Source organism: Procambarus clarkii, chromosome 51, assembly GCF_040958095.1.
Source record: "Procambarus clarkii isolate CNS0578487 chromosome 51, FALCON_Pclarkii_2.0, whole genome shotgun sequence".
Lineage (NCBI taxonomy): Eukaryota > Metazoa > Arthropoda > Malacostraca > Decapoda > Cambaridae > Procambarus > Procambarus clarkii.
This window is the reverse complement of record NC_091200.1, coordinates 14740021-14756587: the sequence shown is the minus strand read 5'-3', so window position 1 is coordinate 14756587 and position 16567 is coordinate 14740021. Positions and strand designations below refer to the sequence as shown.

The following is a 16567-nucleotide window of genomic DNA, read 5'->3' as shown; positions in this document are numbered from 1 at the left end:
GCCCGCATGCTCCTGGCAGACACCCCATCATGGAGGATGGGAAGTCCTTGACGCCCGCACGCTCCTGGCAGACACCCCATCATGGAGGATGGGAAGTCCTTGACGCCCGCACGCTCCTGGCAGACACCCCATCATGGAGGATGGGAAGTCCTTGACGCCCCATTGCAACTATGACACAACTATGACAAACTGAGCAACCTGACACAGCCAGTATGATAAACACAGCTTGACAGCAGAAATATGACAACTTGAGTATGTGTTACTAAAGAATTATGGCAAACCGAGCAAATATGACGAATATATCCAGTATGACAGTAAATATGATAAACCAGTCAAGTATGACAAACCGAGCAGGCATGACAAAACAAGCAATTATGACGGTGAAATTCTGACAAAAGTAATCAGAATAACAGCAATTAAGACATAGTATGACAAAAACAAGTAACTATGACATCCTAAGTATGACAAACGTAGCCAGTATGACAAATAGAGCTGGAATGACAAATCGAATTTGTTTATTTGTTGACAAATTACTTTTTTTCTAGACCTTACGTTCTAGACCTTACTTTCTATAATAAAATGAGAAAGTATGAAATTCTTAGTTAGTATGACAAGAAAAAACAGATAACCAACATAGACATTTTGAAAATGAGCCAGAAAATCCAAGCAATTATGATAGACTGAGCCAGTATGACAAACCGTGCAGAATGACTAACAAAGAAAATATGACAAACAGTCAGTATGACAGATATAGTATAACAAATATAAGAAGTATGACATTGGCATAGCCTCGTAACCAGGTGGATAGCGCGCAGGACTCGTAATTCTGTGGTGCGGGTTCGATTCCCGCACGAGGCAGAAACAAATGGGCAAAGTTTCTTTCACCCTGAATTCCCCTGTTACCTAGCAGTAAATAGGTACGTGGGAGTTAGTCAGGTGTCACGGGCTGCTTCCTGGGGGTGGAGGCCTGGTCGAGGACCGGGCCGCGGGGACACAAAAAGCCCCGAAATCATCTCAAGATAACCTCAAGATTGTATGGCAAATTAAGTAAGTGTGGCAAACAGAGCAAGCATGACAAAACGAGTAAGTGGGACTGAGTATGACAACATAGCCAGCATAACAAAATAATAAGTATGACGAAAAGAGCCCCACTTGACAAATAGAGATATTATGACAGAATACGACAAATATTTCACGCATGACAGAGCAAGAATGACATAGCAAACAAAGGAAGTATGACAATTCTAATATGATAAACTGAACAGTTGTGACAAATTATGACAAAGCTAGCCAGTATAACAGAACAAGTATTACAAACATAGCTAGTATGAAAGACAGAGACAGAAAGACAGAAAGACTGAGCAAGTATGAGATACATAGCTAGTATGAAAAGAATATCACGGATGAGAAACCAATGATTAATCGAAAGAGAAAAAATAATAAATAAAGAAGGTGTGATAAACCAAGCATACCAAACATATTCAATATGACATATTTTAACAAACACAGCCAGTATGCCAAAGCAAGTATGCCAAACAGCAAGAATGAAAACATAGCCAGTGTGATAGAGTAAGCAGTAAAATCAATTTAAATATGATAAACAAAACATCTAAGACAAATCGAGCACGTTTGAGAAATATACTCAGTATGACGAACATAAGAAGTATGATAAACATAGCCATTATGACAGAGAAAATGAAAAAAACAACGTCTGACAAACTGAGCAAGTATGACAAACACAGCAAGTATGACAAGGCTAGTATGACAATCTGAACAAGTATGACAAATACAGAAAGTATGACAAAGCTTATATGACAAACTGAGTAAGTATGACAAACACAGCAAATAAGACAAACACAGCAAGTATGACAAGGCTAGTATGACAATCTGAGCAAGTATGACAAATACAGAAAGTATGACAAACTGAGTATGACAACACACCAAATATGACATGGCTAGGATGACAAACTGAGTAAGTATGACAAACAACCGTGAACGACCAATCCGTTTCGAAGGGTGCAGCGCATTTTGACGTCTAAATCCCCTACGACCAAAAACTAATGTACTAACAATCACAACTGCTTGTAAAATTTACGTGATATTCAGTTTTCTTTTCGTGGGTGCGCGGTTAGGTTAGGTTCGGGCAAATACGTTCATCAGTTAAGAGACACTGTAAACGCCAGAGAGAGAATGAAAATGAGAAAGTCCCGGCAGCTGGTGTGGAACCTGGCAGCTGGTGTGGAACCTGGCAGCTGGTGTGGAACCTGGCAGCTGGTGTGGAACCTGGCAGCTGGTGTGGAACCTGGCAGCTGGTGTGGGACCTGGCAGCTGGTGTGGAACCTGGCAGCTGGTTTAGGACCTGGCAGCTGGTGTGGAACCTGGCAGCTGGTGTGGAACCTGGCAGCTGGTGTGGAACCTGGCAGCTGGTGTGGGACCTGGCAGCTGGTGTGGGACCTGGCAGCTGGTGTGGAACCTGGCAGCTGGTTTAGGACCTGGCAGCTGGTGTGGAACCTGGCAGCTGGTGTGGAACCTGGCAGCTGGTTTAGGACCTGGCAGCTGGTGTGGAACCTGGCAGCTGGTGTGGAACCTGGCAGCTGGTGTGGGACCTGGCAGCTGGTGTGGAACCTGGCAGCTGGTTTAGGACCTGGCAGCTGGTGTGGAACCTGGCAGCTGGTGTGGGACCTGGCAGCTGGTTTAGGACCTGGCAGCTGGTGTGGAACCTGGCAGCTGGTTTAGGACCTGGCAGCTGGTGTGGGACCTGGCAGCTGGTGTGGAACCTGGCAGCTGGTTTAGGACCTGGCAGCTGGTGTGGAACCTGGCAGCTGGTTTAGGACCTGGCAGCTGGTGTGGGACCTGGCAGCTGGTGTAGGACCTGGCAGCTGGTGTGGGACCTGGCAGCTGGTGTAGGACCTGGCAGCTGGTGTAGGACCTGGCAGCTGGTGTGGAACCTGGCAGCTGGTTTAGGACCTGTCAGCTGGTGTGGGACCTGGCAGCTGGTGTGGGACCTGGCAGCTGTTGTGGGACCTGGCAGCTGGTGTGGGACCTGGCAGCTGGTGTGGGACCTGGCAGCTGGTGTGGGACCTGGCAGCTGGTGTGGGTCCTGGCAGCTTGTGCAGGACCTGTCATTTTGTGCGGGACCTGTCATTTTGTGAGGGACCTGGCACCTTGTAATTACCTATCTTGAGGTTATCTTGAGATGATTTCGGGGCTTTAGTGTCCCCGCGGCCCGGTCCTCGACCAGGCCTCCACCCCCAGGAAGCAGCCCGTGACAGCTGACTAACACCCAGGTACCTATTTTACTGCTAGGTAACAGGGGCATAGGGTGAAAGAAACTTTGCCCATTGTTTCTTGCCGGCGCCCTGGAACGAACCCGGGACCACAGGATCATAAGTCCAGCGTGCTGTCCGCTCGGCCGACCGGCTCCCCTCACCAGCTCCCTAAGTGTAATTTCCTAAGTGTAGTTTCAGGACGAGAGCCTCTCGTGGTGTGCCCTCTTCCCAGCATTCTCTGTAATATAATGCTCTCAAACTACTGACGGTTTAAGCCTCCACCACCTTCTCACCTAACTTGTTCCATCCGTCTTCCACTCTGTTTACAAAAGTGAATTATCTTATATATCTCCGGCAGCTTTGGTTCGTTAGTTTAAATCTATAACCTCTTGTTCTTGAATTTCCGTTTCTCAGAATATTTTTCCTATCAATTTGATCGATTCCTGTTACTATTTTGTAACTTTGTTTTGCCTCTTTTTCTTCTGTTATCTAGTTTTTGCATATTTAATGCCTCTAACCTCTACTCGCATCTCTTGTTGTTCAATTCTGGGAGCCACATAGTGGCATGTCTTTGCACCTGTTCTCAGATTGTTGATGTGCTTCTAAAGACATGTACACCACACAACCGCTGCATATTCCAGCTTTGGCCTAACAAAAGTCGTGAACAATTTCATTAATATTTCGCTATCCATGTATTTAAAAGCGATTCTGAAGTTAGAAAGTGTAGCACAGGCTCCTCGCACAATGTTCTTTATGTAGTCCTCAGGTGATAGTTTTTTTTATCTAGAACCACTCCTACTCTTTCTTTATCAGAATTCTTTAAAGATTTCTCGCGTAATTTATTGATTGTGTGGAGTCTATGTATTCTTTACCACATTCCATAACATGACATTTATTCACATTAAAGAAGGTACGGGAATGAGGGAAGGGAACGTTTCCTCCATGCTGAATTTGATATTTACCAAGAAAGGGGAAGAGATATGTGACATTTAGTACCTTCCTTTCTTGAGTAAAAGTGACCATGTCTTTTTGGGAATAAAGTATGCAATGCGTTATAATCTGGAGGAAAATAAGGAGGTTGAAGTAGGTGAAAAACCTCACTTCAGGAGAGGACATTATGGGGATCTTAGAAATTTTGTTAATGAGTATAATTGGACATAAGTATAACTTGTTGCAAGGCAAGGCAGTAAATGAGATGTATGTCCAGCTCTGTGTAATATATAATAAAGGCACAAACAATTTTATACCAAAGCAGGATGCAGAACTAGGAAACATGACTGGTTCAACAGAAATTGCGAGAGGGCCAGAGACCAAAAGACACAAAAATGGAATCAATATAGGAAGAGGCCAAACCCCCAAACATACTAGCGATACAAAGATGCGAGAAATAACTACACGGTAGTGAGGAGAGAGGCAGAAAGAAATTTTGAAAAAGGGATTGCGAACAAATGTAAAGCAGAACCGGGCCTATTCTATAAATATGTAAACAACAAATTGCACGTAAAGGATAATATTCAGAGGTTGAAAATGGGAAACAGATTCACGGAAAATGAAAAGGAAATGTGTGAAACATTAAACGAAAATTTCCAAAATGTGTTTGTACAAAAATGAACTCTTCAGGGAACCCGACACAATAAGAATTCCAGACAAAACAACATAGAGCACATAAAGGTGTCTAGAGACGAGGTGGAAAAAATGCTCAAGGAACTCGGTAAGAACAAAGCAGTTGGCCCAGATAAAGTTTCTTCGTGGGTTTTGATAGAATGTGCACCTGAGCTCAGCATTCCTCTTCAAGTGATTTTTCAGGCATCCCTGTGTACAGAAGTCATAGCAGATGTGTGAAAAAAAGCTAATATAGTTCCAACGTACAAAAGGTTCAGCAGGAAAGATCCCCTGAATTATAGACCTATATTATTGACAAGTGTAATAATCAAAATATTGGAAAAAATAATTAATAGTAAATGGGTAGAACAATTATATAATATCAGACAGACAGTATGGTTTTCGAAAACGAAGATCCTCTGTAACGAACTTACTCAGTTTCTATGATCGAGCCACAGAGATTTTACAGGAAAGAGATGGTTGGGTTGACTGCATTTATCTGGACCTATAAAAGGCTTTCGATAGAGTTCCACATAAAAGATGGTTCTGGAAACTGGAACATATTGGAGGGGTGACAGGTAAGCTTCTAACATGGATGAAAAATTTTCTAACTGCTAGAAAAATGAGGGCAGTAATCAGAGACAATGTATCGGACTGGAGAAATGTCACAAGTGGAGTACCACAGGGTTCAGTTCTTGCACCGTTAAAGTTCATTGTCTATATAAACGATCTACCAAATGGAATACATAATTATACGTACATGTTTGCCGATGATGCTAAGATAATATGGAAGATAAAATAAACCTAGACAAAATATGTATATATAGCACCACTTGGCAAATTGAATTTAACATGTTGATACAAGAATGTTTCAAGGATGAATCTACGAATCTACAGGTCCAAAAGTCCTCTGTTCTCGGTTCATATGCTTCCCAGTCTATGGATTTCAAGTTGAAGCCTCCGACTACCAACAGTCGTGATCTATCTTTATCAGCTCTCGTTATAATCTCTCTCGTTATTGTTATAAGACCCTCTCGTTTACTATCTAGCTCCTCTTTTGTCCATGTGTTGCTTGGCGGTGGACTATATGCATTTATGCTCATTAGTTTATCATTCTGATTGCAGATCTCTAGTGCTATTACGTCAACTTCTCGTGGGTTGGCAATCCTTATTTCGTTTATCTTTAGGTAAAAGAAGTTTCGTTTACCTTTAGGTAAATGAATCAGGCTGTTAGGAAAGCGAAAGGCTGTTAGGGCACCTGACAGCTGGGTGGACAGCGCTTCGTATTCGTAGTTCTGAGGTTCCGGGTTCGATCCCTGGTGGAGGCGGAGACAAATGGGCAAAATGTTTCTTTCACCCTGATGCTCCTGTTCACCTAGCAGTAAATAGGTACCTGGGAGTTAGTCAGCTGCTATGAGCTGCTTCCCGGGGGTGTGTAACTAAAGGAGGCCTGGTCGAGGACCGGGCCGCGGGGACGCTTAGCCCCGAAATGATCTCAAGATAAGCTCAAGATAGGTGTTCTTTCACCAGCACAGCTACGCCACCGCCTTTCTCTAGCGATTTTGTTAGTTTGCCTTTTTGTACCATTTTACTGATCTGCCAACCTCTATCACTTTGTAGAAAAAAGAATTGATTTCTTCTTCGTTCCTGTTCTCACTTAGGAGTTCTGCCTCTATAAGGTACAGTTGCAGCTTCTCTCTGTATTATCTTGAAAGATCTCGTCCTACCGATCACTTTCCTATCCTCATCACTTTGTAATTTTCTAGCATTCCTTAGTACTTCTTCCGTATGTTTGGTACCGCTTATGGTGATCATCAAAGGTCGATCTTTTCCCTTTTACGTACCCGCCAATCCTTCTATAGTCGCACACATTCCCTATGGTGGTAAGACCTTCCACGAGGCCAACAATTTTATCCACTACTTTTGCTTCTTCTACAGCCCTTTCTGACCTAAATGTCATCTTTTCTTTGCAACCAAAAATTACTAGGGACTTACTTCTGTCAACTGTGTTTTGCACCAACTTCGGGTGCATCAACCTTTCTGGACTGGCAGCTAATGTGGGTCCTGGCAGCTGGTGTGGGTCCTGGCAGCTGGTGTGGGTCCTGCCAGCTAGTGTGGGTCCTCGTAGCTGGTGTGGGTCCTGCCAGCTAGTGTGGGTCCTGGCAGCTAGTGTGGGTCCTGGCAGCTGGTGTGGGTCCTGGCAGCTAGTGTGGGTCCTGGCAGATAGTGTGGGTCCTGGCAGATATTGTGGGTCCTGGCACCTGGTGTGGGTCCTGGCAGCTAGTGTGGGTCCTGGCAGATAGTGTGGGTCCTGGCAGATAGTGTGGGTCCTGGCACCTGGTGTGGGTCCTGGCAGCTGGTGTGGGTCCTGGCAGCTAGTGTGGGTCCTGACAGATAGTGTGGGTCTTGGCAGCTAGTGTGGGTCCTGGCAGATAGTGTGGGTCCTGGCAGACATTGTGGGTCCTGGCAGATAGTGTGGGTCTTGGCAGCTAGTGTGGGTCCTGGCAGCTAGTGTGGGTCCTGGCAGATAGTGTGGGTCCTGGCAGATAGTGTGGGTCCTGGCAGCTAGTGTGAGTCCTGGCAGATAGTGTGGGTCCTGGCAGCTGGTGTGGGTCCTGGCAACAGGTGTGGGTCCTGGAAGATAGTGTGGGTCCTGGCAGCTAGTGTGGGCCCTGGCAGCTGGTGTGGGTCCTGGCAGCTAATGTGGGTCCTGGAAGCTAGTGTGGGTCCTGACAGCTGGTGTGGGTCCTGACAGCTGGTGTGGGTCCTGGCAGCTGGTGTGGGTCCTGGCAACAGGTGTGGGTCCTGGCAGATAGTGTGGGTCCTGGCAGCTAGTGTGGGTCCTGGCAGCTGGTGTGGGTCCTGGCAGCTGGTGTGGGTCCTGGCAGCTGGTGTGGGTCCTGACAGCGAGTGTGGGTCCTGGCAACTAGTGTGGGTCCTTATAGCTGGTGTGGGTCCTATTATCTGGTGTGGGTCCTGGCAACTGGTGTGGGTCCTGGCAGCTAGTGTGGGTCCTGGCACCTGGTGTGGGTCCTGGCAGCTGGTGTGGGTCCTTGCAGCTGGTGTGGGTCCTGGCAGATAGTATGGGTCCTGGCAGATAGTGTGGGTCCTGGCAGCTGGTGTGGGTCCTGGCAGCTAGTGTGGGTCCTGGCAGATAGTGTGGGTCCTGGCAGCTAGTGTGGGTCCTGGCAGATAGTGTGGGTCCTGGCAGCTGGTGTGGGTTGTGGCAGCTGGTGTGATTCCTGGTAGCTAGTGTGGGTCCTAGCAACTAATGTAGGTCCTGGCAGCTGGTGTGGGACCTGGCAGCGGGTGTGGGTCCTGGCAGCTAGTGTGGGTCCTGGCAACTGGTGTGGGTCATGGCAGCTGGTGTGGGTCCTACCATCTGGTGTGGGTCCTGGCAGCTAGTGTGAGTCCTGGCAGCTAGTGTGGGTCCTGGCAGCTAGTGTGGGTCCTGGTAGCTGGTGTGGGTCCTGGCAGCTAGTGTGGGTCCTGGCAGCTGGTGTGGGTCCTGGTAGCTAGTGTGGGTCCTGGTAGCTAGTGTGGGTCCTGGCAGCTGGTGTGGGTACTGGCAGCTAGTGTGGGTCCTGGCAGCTAGTGTGGGTCCTGGCAGCTAGGGTTGGGTCCAGGCAGCTAGTGTGGGTCTTGGCAGCTAGTGTGGGTCCTGGTAGCTTGTGTGGGTCCTGGCAGCTAGTGTGGGTCCTGGTAGCTGGTGTGGGTCCTGGCAGCTAGTGTGGGTCCTGGTAGCTGGTGTGGGTCCTGGTAGCTGGTGTGGGTCCTGGTAGCTGGTGTGGGTCCTGGTAGCTGGTGTGGGTGCTGGCAGCTAGTGTGGGTCCTGGCAGCTAGTGTGGGTCCTGGTAGCTGGTGTGGGTCCTGGTAGCTGGTGTGGGTGCTGGCAACTTCTGCGAGTATTCACCAAGGTTACTTTACTAGGTTACTAAGGTTAGTTTAAGGTAACTGACTGTTACATATTAGCGAGAGAGAGGAAGGTGTGTACATCACTATGGTACGGCAGCAGTGCCAACCGCCCGTGGTCTTCCTAAACACTGTGTTCCGCCTCATGTCAGCCCCGATGATCCCCTTGGTCGCGTTCAACACTTCTCGTCTCTTCAAAGTCTTTTATATTTACATTTCTCTTACATTCTCGCAATGTAAAGTCCCACAAAATATCTAGCAACATATGAAACTCATTAACACAAAATAAAATTTCTTGTAATCTATATATAAATAAAAATGGAACTGTTCGTTTGTTCAAAATCGCTAATCTCCAAAAGTTCTTCACTGATTGTTTTGAAATTTTCACACAACGTTCCATTCCCATCCGAGCGGGTTTTTATATACAAAATATATATAGATGTCACGTCTGTGACGGAAAAAAAAAAGTTATTTTTTTAACTGTTTTTTCATGTGTTTTCATGTGAGGGAAATCTTGGAAACAACTTTACTGATTGCTTTGAAATTTTGACACAACGCTGCATTCGAATAGGAGCGTATTTTGTTATACCTACTATATGCATACCTCACCTATGACAGGAGAAAACATCCTTTTTTTGAAAAACAGCGCCATCTGTAGGACGTAAGAGCAACACATGCTGTAATCTCCGAAAGTTCTTCACCGGTTTCTTTGAAATTCTGATACAACGTTCCATTCGAATATGCACATGTTTTTATATACTTACTATATAGGTGACACACCTGTGACAGATAAAACATGCCTTTTTTCGAAAACAGCGCCATCTGTTGCACATAATAGCAACACACTTGCAATACTAAATATGTTACGAATTCCATTTCAGTGTTTCCGATTGCATTGATAAATATAATTTTCACAGATTTCGATTTATTTTAATTTGTATTGAATGATTTTGTGTGACATTGTGTAGGAATTAAGCTGTGTTGTTTACCATACCGTTCATTTTATAAGTATAAGTATAAATGCCACACCTGTGACAGGTAAAAATATTCTTTTTTTTTTAAGAAATAGCGCCATCTGTTGCACGTAAGAGCCACACACACTATCCTAAATGTGTTACGATTCCATTTCAATGTCTTCGACTGCACTGATAAATTAAATTTTCATACATTTCGATTTATTTTTATTTAGATTTAACTATTTTGTGTGACATAGCATTGAAACTGACCTATGGTGTTTACCATACCGTTCATTTCGTGTGTATAAGTATAGATGCCACACCTGTGACAGGTAAAAAAAAAAATGTTTTTAAAACAGCGCCATCTGTTGCACGTAAGAGCCATACACACTATACTAAATATGTTATGATTTCATTTCATTGTTTCCGATTGCATTGATAAATAGAATTTTGATAGATATCGAATTATTTTCATTTTAATTTAATTATTTTGTGTGAATTGAGTTGGAATTGAGCTGTGTTGTTTACCATACTGTTTATTTCGTGAGTATAGTTTTTTCATATCTTTATTTTAGTTTTTAACTGTTTTCTTATATTTCAGTGATGGAACATCAGATCACTTGATGTTCCCAATTTTCTGATGGAAACATCAGACCATTTGGGAAGGCATCGGACGAGGGAGTGGAGAGTGGTGGGGATGACGAGGGGATGGAAGTGAGAGATGGTGGGGAGGACGAGGGGACAAGGAAGGGGGTAATGATGGGGAAGGATGAGGGGACGGGGGAGTTTGGGATGGTGGGGACGAGGGGATGGGGAGAAAGGAGAATGATGGGGAGGACAAAGGGACAGGGGAGTGGGGCATGGTGGGAAGGAAGAGGGGATGGTGGAGTGGGGAATGGTTGGGAGGCCGAGGAAACAGGTGAAAGGGGAATGGTGGAGAAGATTGGGAGACAGGGAAGGTTGCTGTGGCTCAGCAACGCGTGGCCGGGTACTGCTAGTTAATAATATATTAATTCATATTTTTCACATTTTGCAGACTCCGTCGCTGTCTCTTTAAGAACAGCTTGCATCGTGGACGACAAGAGGCGTCAGGGGTCCCTGTGAACCTCACCAGGGGTGGAGTTAACACCACAGGTTGAGGAGGAGCGTCAGGCGTCCCTGTGAACCTCACCAGGGGTGGGGTTCACACCACAGGTCGAGGAGGAGCGTCAGGCGTCCCTGTGAACATCACCAGGGGTGGAGTTAACACCACAGGTCGAGGAGGAGCGTCAGGCGTCCCTGTGAACCTCACCAGGGGTGGAGTCAACACCACAGGTCGAGGAGGAGCGTCAGGGGTCCCTGTGAACCTCACCAGGGGTGGAGTCAACACCTCAGGAGCAGGGAGAATATAAACCACTGTGACTCCGTCAGTTGCGTGTAGCATCAGGAAGCTGGCCACCTCCTGGTCCTGTGTGGGTGATACGTCACTCCTGCCCCAGCCTCGAGTCTACTCCTCGTCTCATGGACCTCTCCAGGGGGATGATGGTCGATACTCCTATCTCCCATGAACCACTCATGATGTCGTTTGCCTCATGGACATACTAGTGTGATGATCCCTGCCTCATTAATCACTCCAGGTGATGATTTCTGCCTCATAAACCAATCCAGGTGATGATTTCTGCCTCATAAACCAATCCAGGTGATGATTTCTGCCTCATGAACCATTCCAGTTGATAATATCTGCCTCATGAACCACTCCAGGTGAGGATCTCTGCCTCATGAACCACTCCAGGTGAGGCTCTATGCCTCATGAACCACTCCAGGTGAGGATCTATGCCTCATGAACCACTCCAGGTGAGGATCTCTGCCTCATGAACCACTCCAGGTGAGGATCTCTGCCTCATGAACCACTCCAGGTGAGGATCTATGCCTCATGAACCACTCCAGGTGAGGATCTATGCCTCATGAACCCCTCCAGGTGAGGATCTATGCCTCATGAACCACTCCAGGTGAGGATCTCTGCCTCATGAACCACTCCAGGTGAGGATCTATGCCTCATGAACCACTCCAGGTGAGGATCTATGCCTCATGAACCACTCCAGGTGAGGATCTTTGCTTCATGAACCACTCCAGGTGAGGCTCTATGCCTCATGAACCACTCCAGGTGAGGCTCTATGCCTCATGAACCACTCCAGGTGAGGCTCTATGCCTCATGAACCACTCCAGGTGAGGATCTTTGCTTGATGACACGTGATTGTCTTTGCAATCAAAACAGAAAAGTTTGCAAATGGAAGGAGAGAAAATGGCCTACTCAAGCAGCACTTACAGCGAAGGGCCGATGAAACGTCACAAGTAACAGCAAGCGTATCTCACAAACGTCACAAGTAACAGCAAGCGTATCTCACAAACGTCACAAGTAACAGCAAGCGTATCTCACAAACGTCACAAGTAACAGCAAGCGTATCTCACAAGAAGAGATAATAAGTATACACAAGACTCTCGAAGCTCAATACAAGTCTAAAGTTAATATTAAGAACAAGCATGGACTAGTGCAAGGAGTGAGCAGCCGCCAATATATATATATACCCAGAAATATATGTTGCTGTGAGAGCTTAAAGTTCCATGTTAGTGTATTATAAGGAACCATTTGCCACAACTAGGGTTTTGTGCTCCTTATACTAACCATGTGGCTGTGTAAGACGCCTATCAGAAGGCTGTTAATGTGTTGATTCAGAGAGAGCGCGGTATAGCTTGTACATCAGTTAGTGTCAAATGTGCCTTTTGCAGAAAACTTCTGAAGCTAACAGAGGTCTGTGGTTAGGTTGTAATGAACAGAAATGTTGCTACGGTGAACTTTCCGTCCTTGATTGATAGCTCCCGGCAAAGATGACAAGTGTGACAAGAGACTTGAGTAGAAGCACCACTTCTTCCCCAGCTGCTCAGTGTGTCGGGTAGAGGATTGTTTACTATGCATGTAAAACAGAATATCGTTCTTAGTGTCTTCTTTTCGCTCAATTGATGTTCGATTATTGTATAGATTCTTGAAGTAATTATTTGTGGACATTTTTAGCAATGGTTTTAATAGAAACAAAGGTTCTCTTTATAACATTCACATATATCACGAAAGTTCCTAAATATTCACATAAGAGAATCGTTTGTATTGTGAATAATCTATTTCTTTCATGAAGATGTGTCCAGCCCTCTTGATCCATAACTGTTTAACTGCTCTCAATAATCTCTAAGGATGCGTAGTTTCGAAGACATTCATTAACAAATCAAATACAATTTCAACTCTATTGCTTCAGTGTGGCGTGCTTCATTCCCCTCACTTTACTATATGTAATAGTTCATCGTGACTTTATAAATCGTTGTTTATTGATACAAATAAAACTATAGTTCTCTGGTAAACTTCACAATGTTACTTAAAAGATCAACATTCCCCAAATGCCTGACAGGAACAAGGAACCAATCACAGTGGTACTCCCTGCGTGCTACCATTTATGACGACCTTCAGCCATCACTTATAAAATTAAAACACTTCATTTGCTCAATACCTGTTCACACGTGTCCTCACACCCGCCTGATGCGTCCCGTCTGTAATATAAAAGTTAACTCGTATCCCGTGCACCAGCTGGATGCTGTGCGAGATCTGGAGCACCATCTGCAGCATCCTGTATCTCTGGGAGGGACATTAAGTCCTCCAAGCGAAGGCTACGGTTGTGTGGCAGTGTTCATGTTGAATATCTCGCCTACTGTGCTAAGTGTAATACTCGCTGTGTACGTGATATGTGGACTGACCACTTCAGCAGGTGGCCTCAGTGAAGACCTTGACACAGAGGTGCCACCTACTGCCTGCTGGAGGACCGGTAAAGATTTAATACCTCCGAACAAAAGTGAACATGCCGAAGACTTTGTTTTGTGGCAAGGAAAACTACCTTTATATTGTGCAGAAATGTATACTTATTTTGTACAAATACTCAAAATACCTTATATGAAAATTAGTGAACGTTTAATACTAAAGACGATCGACAGAAAAAAATGTGATATAATTATAACCGGTGTTCCACCCAAAGACCATAACATAATTGGAGCTTCTGTAATGGGTGACTTTCTGGAGGCATCAGAGGCATGTGGTTACTGTGGTCTGACACTAGTCGTGTTACCTCGCACACCCGACACACCCGACACACGTGACACACCCGACACACCCGACACACGTGACACACGTGACACACCCGACACACGTGACACACCCGACACACCCGACACACGTGACACACGTGACACACCCGACACACGTGACACACCCGACACACGTGACACACGTGACACACCCGACACACGTGACACACCCGACACACCCGACACACGTGACACACCCGACACACGTGACACACGTGACACACCCGACACACGTGACACACCCGACACACGTGACACACCCGACACACCCGACACACGTGACACACCCGACACACGTGACACACCCGACACACGTGACACACCCGACACACGTGACACACCCGACACACGTGACACACCCGACACACTTGACACACCTGACACACCCGATACTCGTCACCAGGACCTCACGTCACCCTCTCCTCCTCTCACCAAGAGGAAGACTCGCCTCAAGTGTTATGTATCGCCAGTTTATCAGACAATATGGCGGAGGAGGTCCAAGAGGTGGAGCCAGTGGTGGCAGAGACTGGTGGTTGTGCTCGCTGTGTTTCTGTGGGCTGGAAGCTTCCACGCCCACGCCGCCCATAGTACAAATATCTGCCAGGAGAGATACAACGGAACAGCTGACAGAAGTGAGTACTATTGTGCTTTGATTTTGTGTGTGGGTGTGTGTAATTACCTAAGCATAGTTACAGGATGAGAACTGCGCTCGTTCTCATCCTGACAGATGTGTTCGTCTTAGACTTTTGTCTTTGACTAGGATGCAATGGTCACTGGCTCCTAGTGGTAATTCATGTTCCATATTCGTAATGTTTCCCTCATTCTGGGTGAAAATCAGGGCTAATTGGCTTGGTGTATCCCCACCCCTCCTCTTTTCCTTGTGTCTTCCTTCACATGTTTTGTTAGGAAATTCCTGTCTATAACGTCTACTAACTTCGCTCCCCACGTTTCCTCCCCGCCAAGGGGATTCCTTGTTTCCCAATTTGTCTCTCCGTGATTTAGGTGCCCCATGACCAGTAGTTTGGCTCTCATTCTATGCGCTATTGTTGCTGTCCTCTGCAATTCTTCTATACATGCCTTGTTGCTGTCATAATACTCCTGCCTGGGCCTTCTACTGTTTGGTGGGGGATTGTAGATTATCAAAATCACAATCTTCTTCCCATCCGCAGTCAGAGTTCCATGTATGGAGCTTGTGCTTACATTGGTATCCCGATCCTGTCTATAACATCCACTAATGTTGCTTCCTGCGATTCTTCCCCACCATGGGAATTTCTTAATTCCCAATCAATCTCTCCATGATTTAGGTCCCCCATGATCAGCAGTTTCACTCTAATTTTGTGAGCTGTTGTTGCTGCCCTCTGCAGTTCATCTATACATGTCTTGTTGTTATCATATTCCTGTCAGGGCCTTTTACTGTTTGCTGGGGATTGTAGATTACAATGATCACAATTATCTTCCCATTTGCTGACAGAATCCCAAGTATGGAGCTTATGTTCCATTAGGCCCCAGACTCTCTAGCTCCTCAAATTTCCATTTCTGCTTTATGAGGAATGCCACTTCCCCTCCCAGTCTCTGTGTCCTTTCTTTCTTTATCACTGTGTGTGTATGTGTGTATTTACTATTTGTATTAACTATTTGTGTCTGCAGAAACGAGTTTATTAGCTGCTCTTGGACCCCACCTTCTTAACCAATCTATTTTTTCCTCTATATATCTGCTACATATATGTAAATGCTAAAAAAATATCTGCTACAAAAACATGAATGTTCGTTTCTTCAAAATCGCTAATTTCCAAAAGTTCTTCACTGATTGCTGTGAAATGTTGACACAACGTTCCATTCTCATACAAGCGTGTTTTTAAATCCCTATTATATAGATGTTACGTCTGTGACAGGTAAAAACATGCTTTTTTGAAAGACTGTGATTTTCATGTGAGTTTTCAAGTGAGGGGAAACCCCTTTACTGATTGGTTTGAAAATTTGACACAACGTTGCATTCGCATACGCGCGTATTTTTATACCTACTATATAGGTGCCACATTTGTGACAGGTAAAAAAAGTTTTTTTTTTTTTTTTAAACAGCACCATCTGTTGCATGTAAAAGCAACACACGCTGTAATCTCCAACAGTTCTTTACCGATTGCTTTGATATCTTGACACAACTTTCCATTCAAATACGCACAGGGTTTTTATATGCCTATTATATAGAAACCACATCTGTGACAGGTAAAAACAGGCTTTTTTTTATAAAACAGCGCCATCTGTTGCACGTAAGAGCAACACAAGCTATACTAAATATATTATGATTCCATTTCAATATTTCCGATTTTATTGATAAATTGAATTTTCATAGATTTTTATTTATTTTCATTTTGATTTAAATATTTTGTGTGACATTGCATTGGAATTGAGCTGTGTTGTTTACTGTGATGTTCATTTCGTGAGTATAGTTTAATTTTTGATTTCATTGTTTCTCATTTCGTTTTTTTAACTGTTCTTATTTTTCAGTGATGGAAACATCAGATCATTTGATATTCCCAATTTTCTGATGGGAACATCACATCATTTGGCAATGCATCGGACGAGGGAGTGGGGAATGATGGAGAGGACGAGGGGACGAGAGTGGGGGATGGTGGGGAGGACGAAGGGACTGGGGAGGGGTAATGGTGG

The 16567-nt window shown here is 45.2% G+C and overlaps 1 protein-coding gene across 1 annotated transcript in view; it reads left to right on the top strand.

Moving 5' to 3' along the window:
* The first annotated feature begins 13301 nt into the window (after nucleotides 1-13301).
* The window catches only part of LOC123774536 (insulin receptor-related protein), an 879124-nt gene continuing 875858 nt past the window's right edge, over nucleotides 13302-16567 (top strand). Inside the window, exon 1 of the mRNA XM_069303789.1 lies at nucleotides 13302-14532. Coding sequence (XP_069159890.1) covers nucleotides 13302-14532 — 1231 coding nt within the window. The remainder of the gene's footprint in view (nucleotides 14533-16567) is intronic.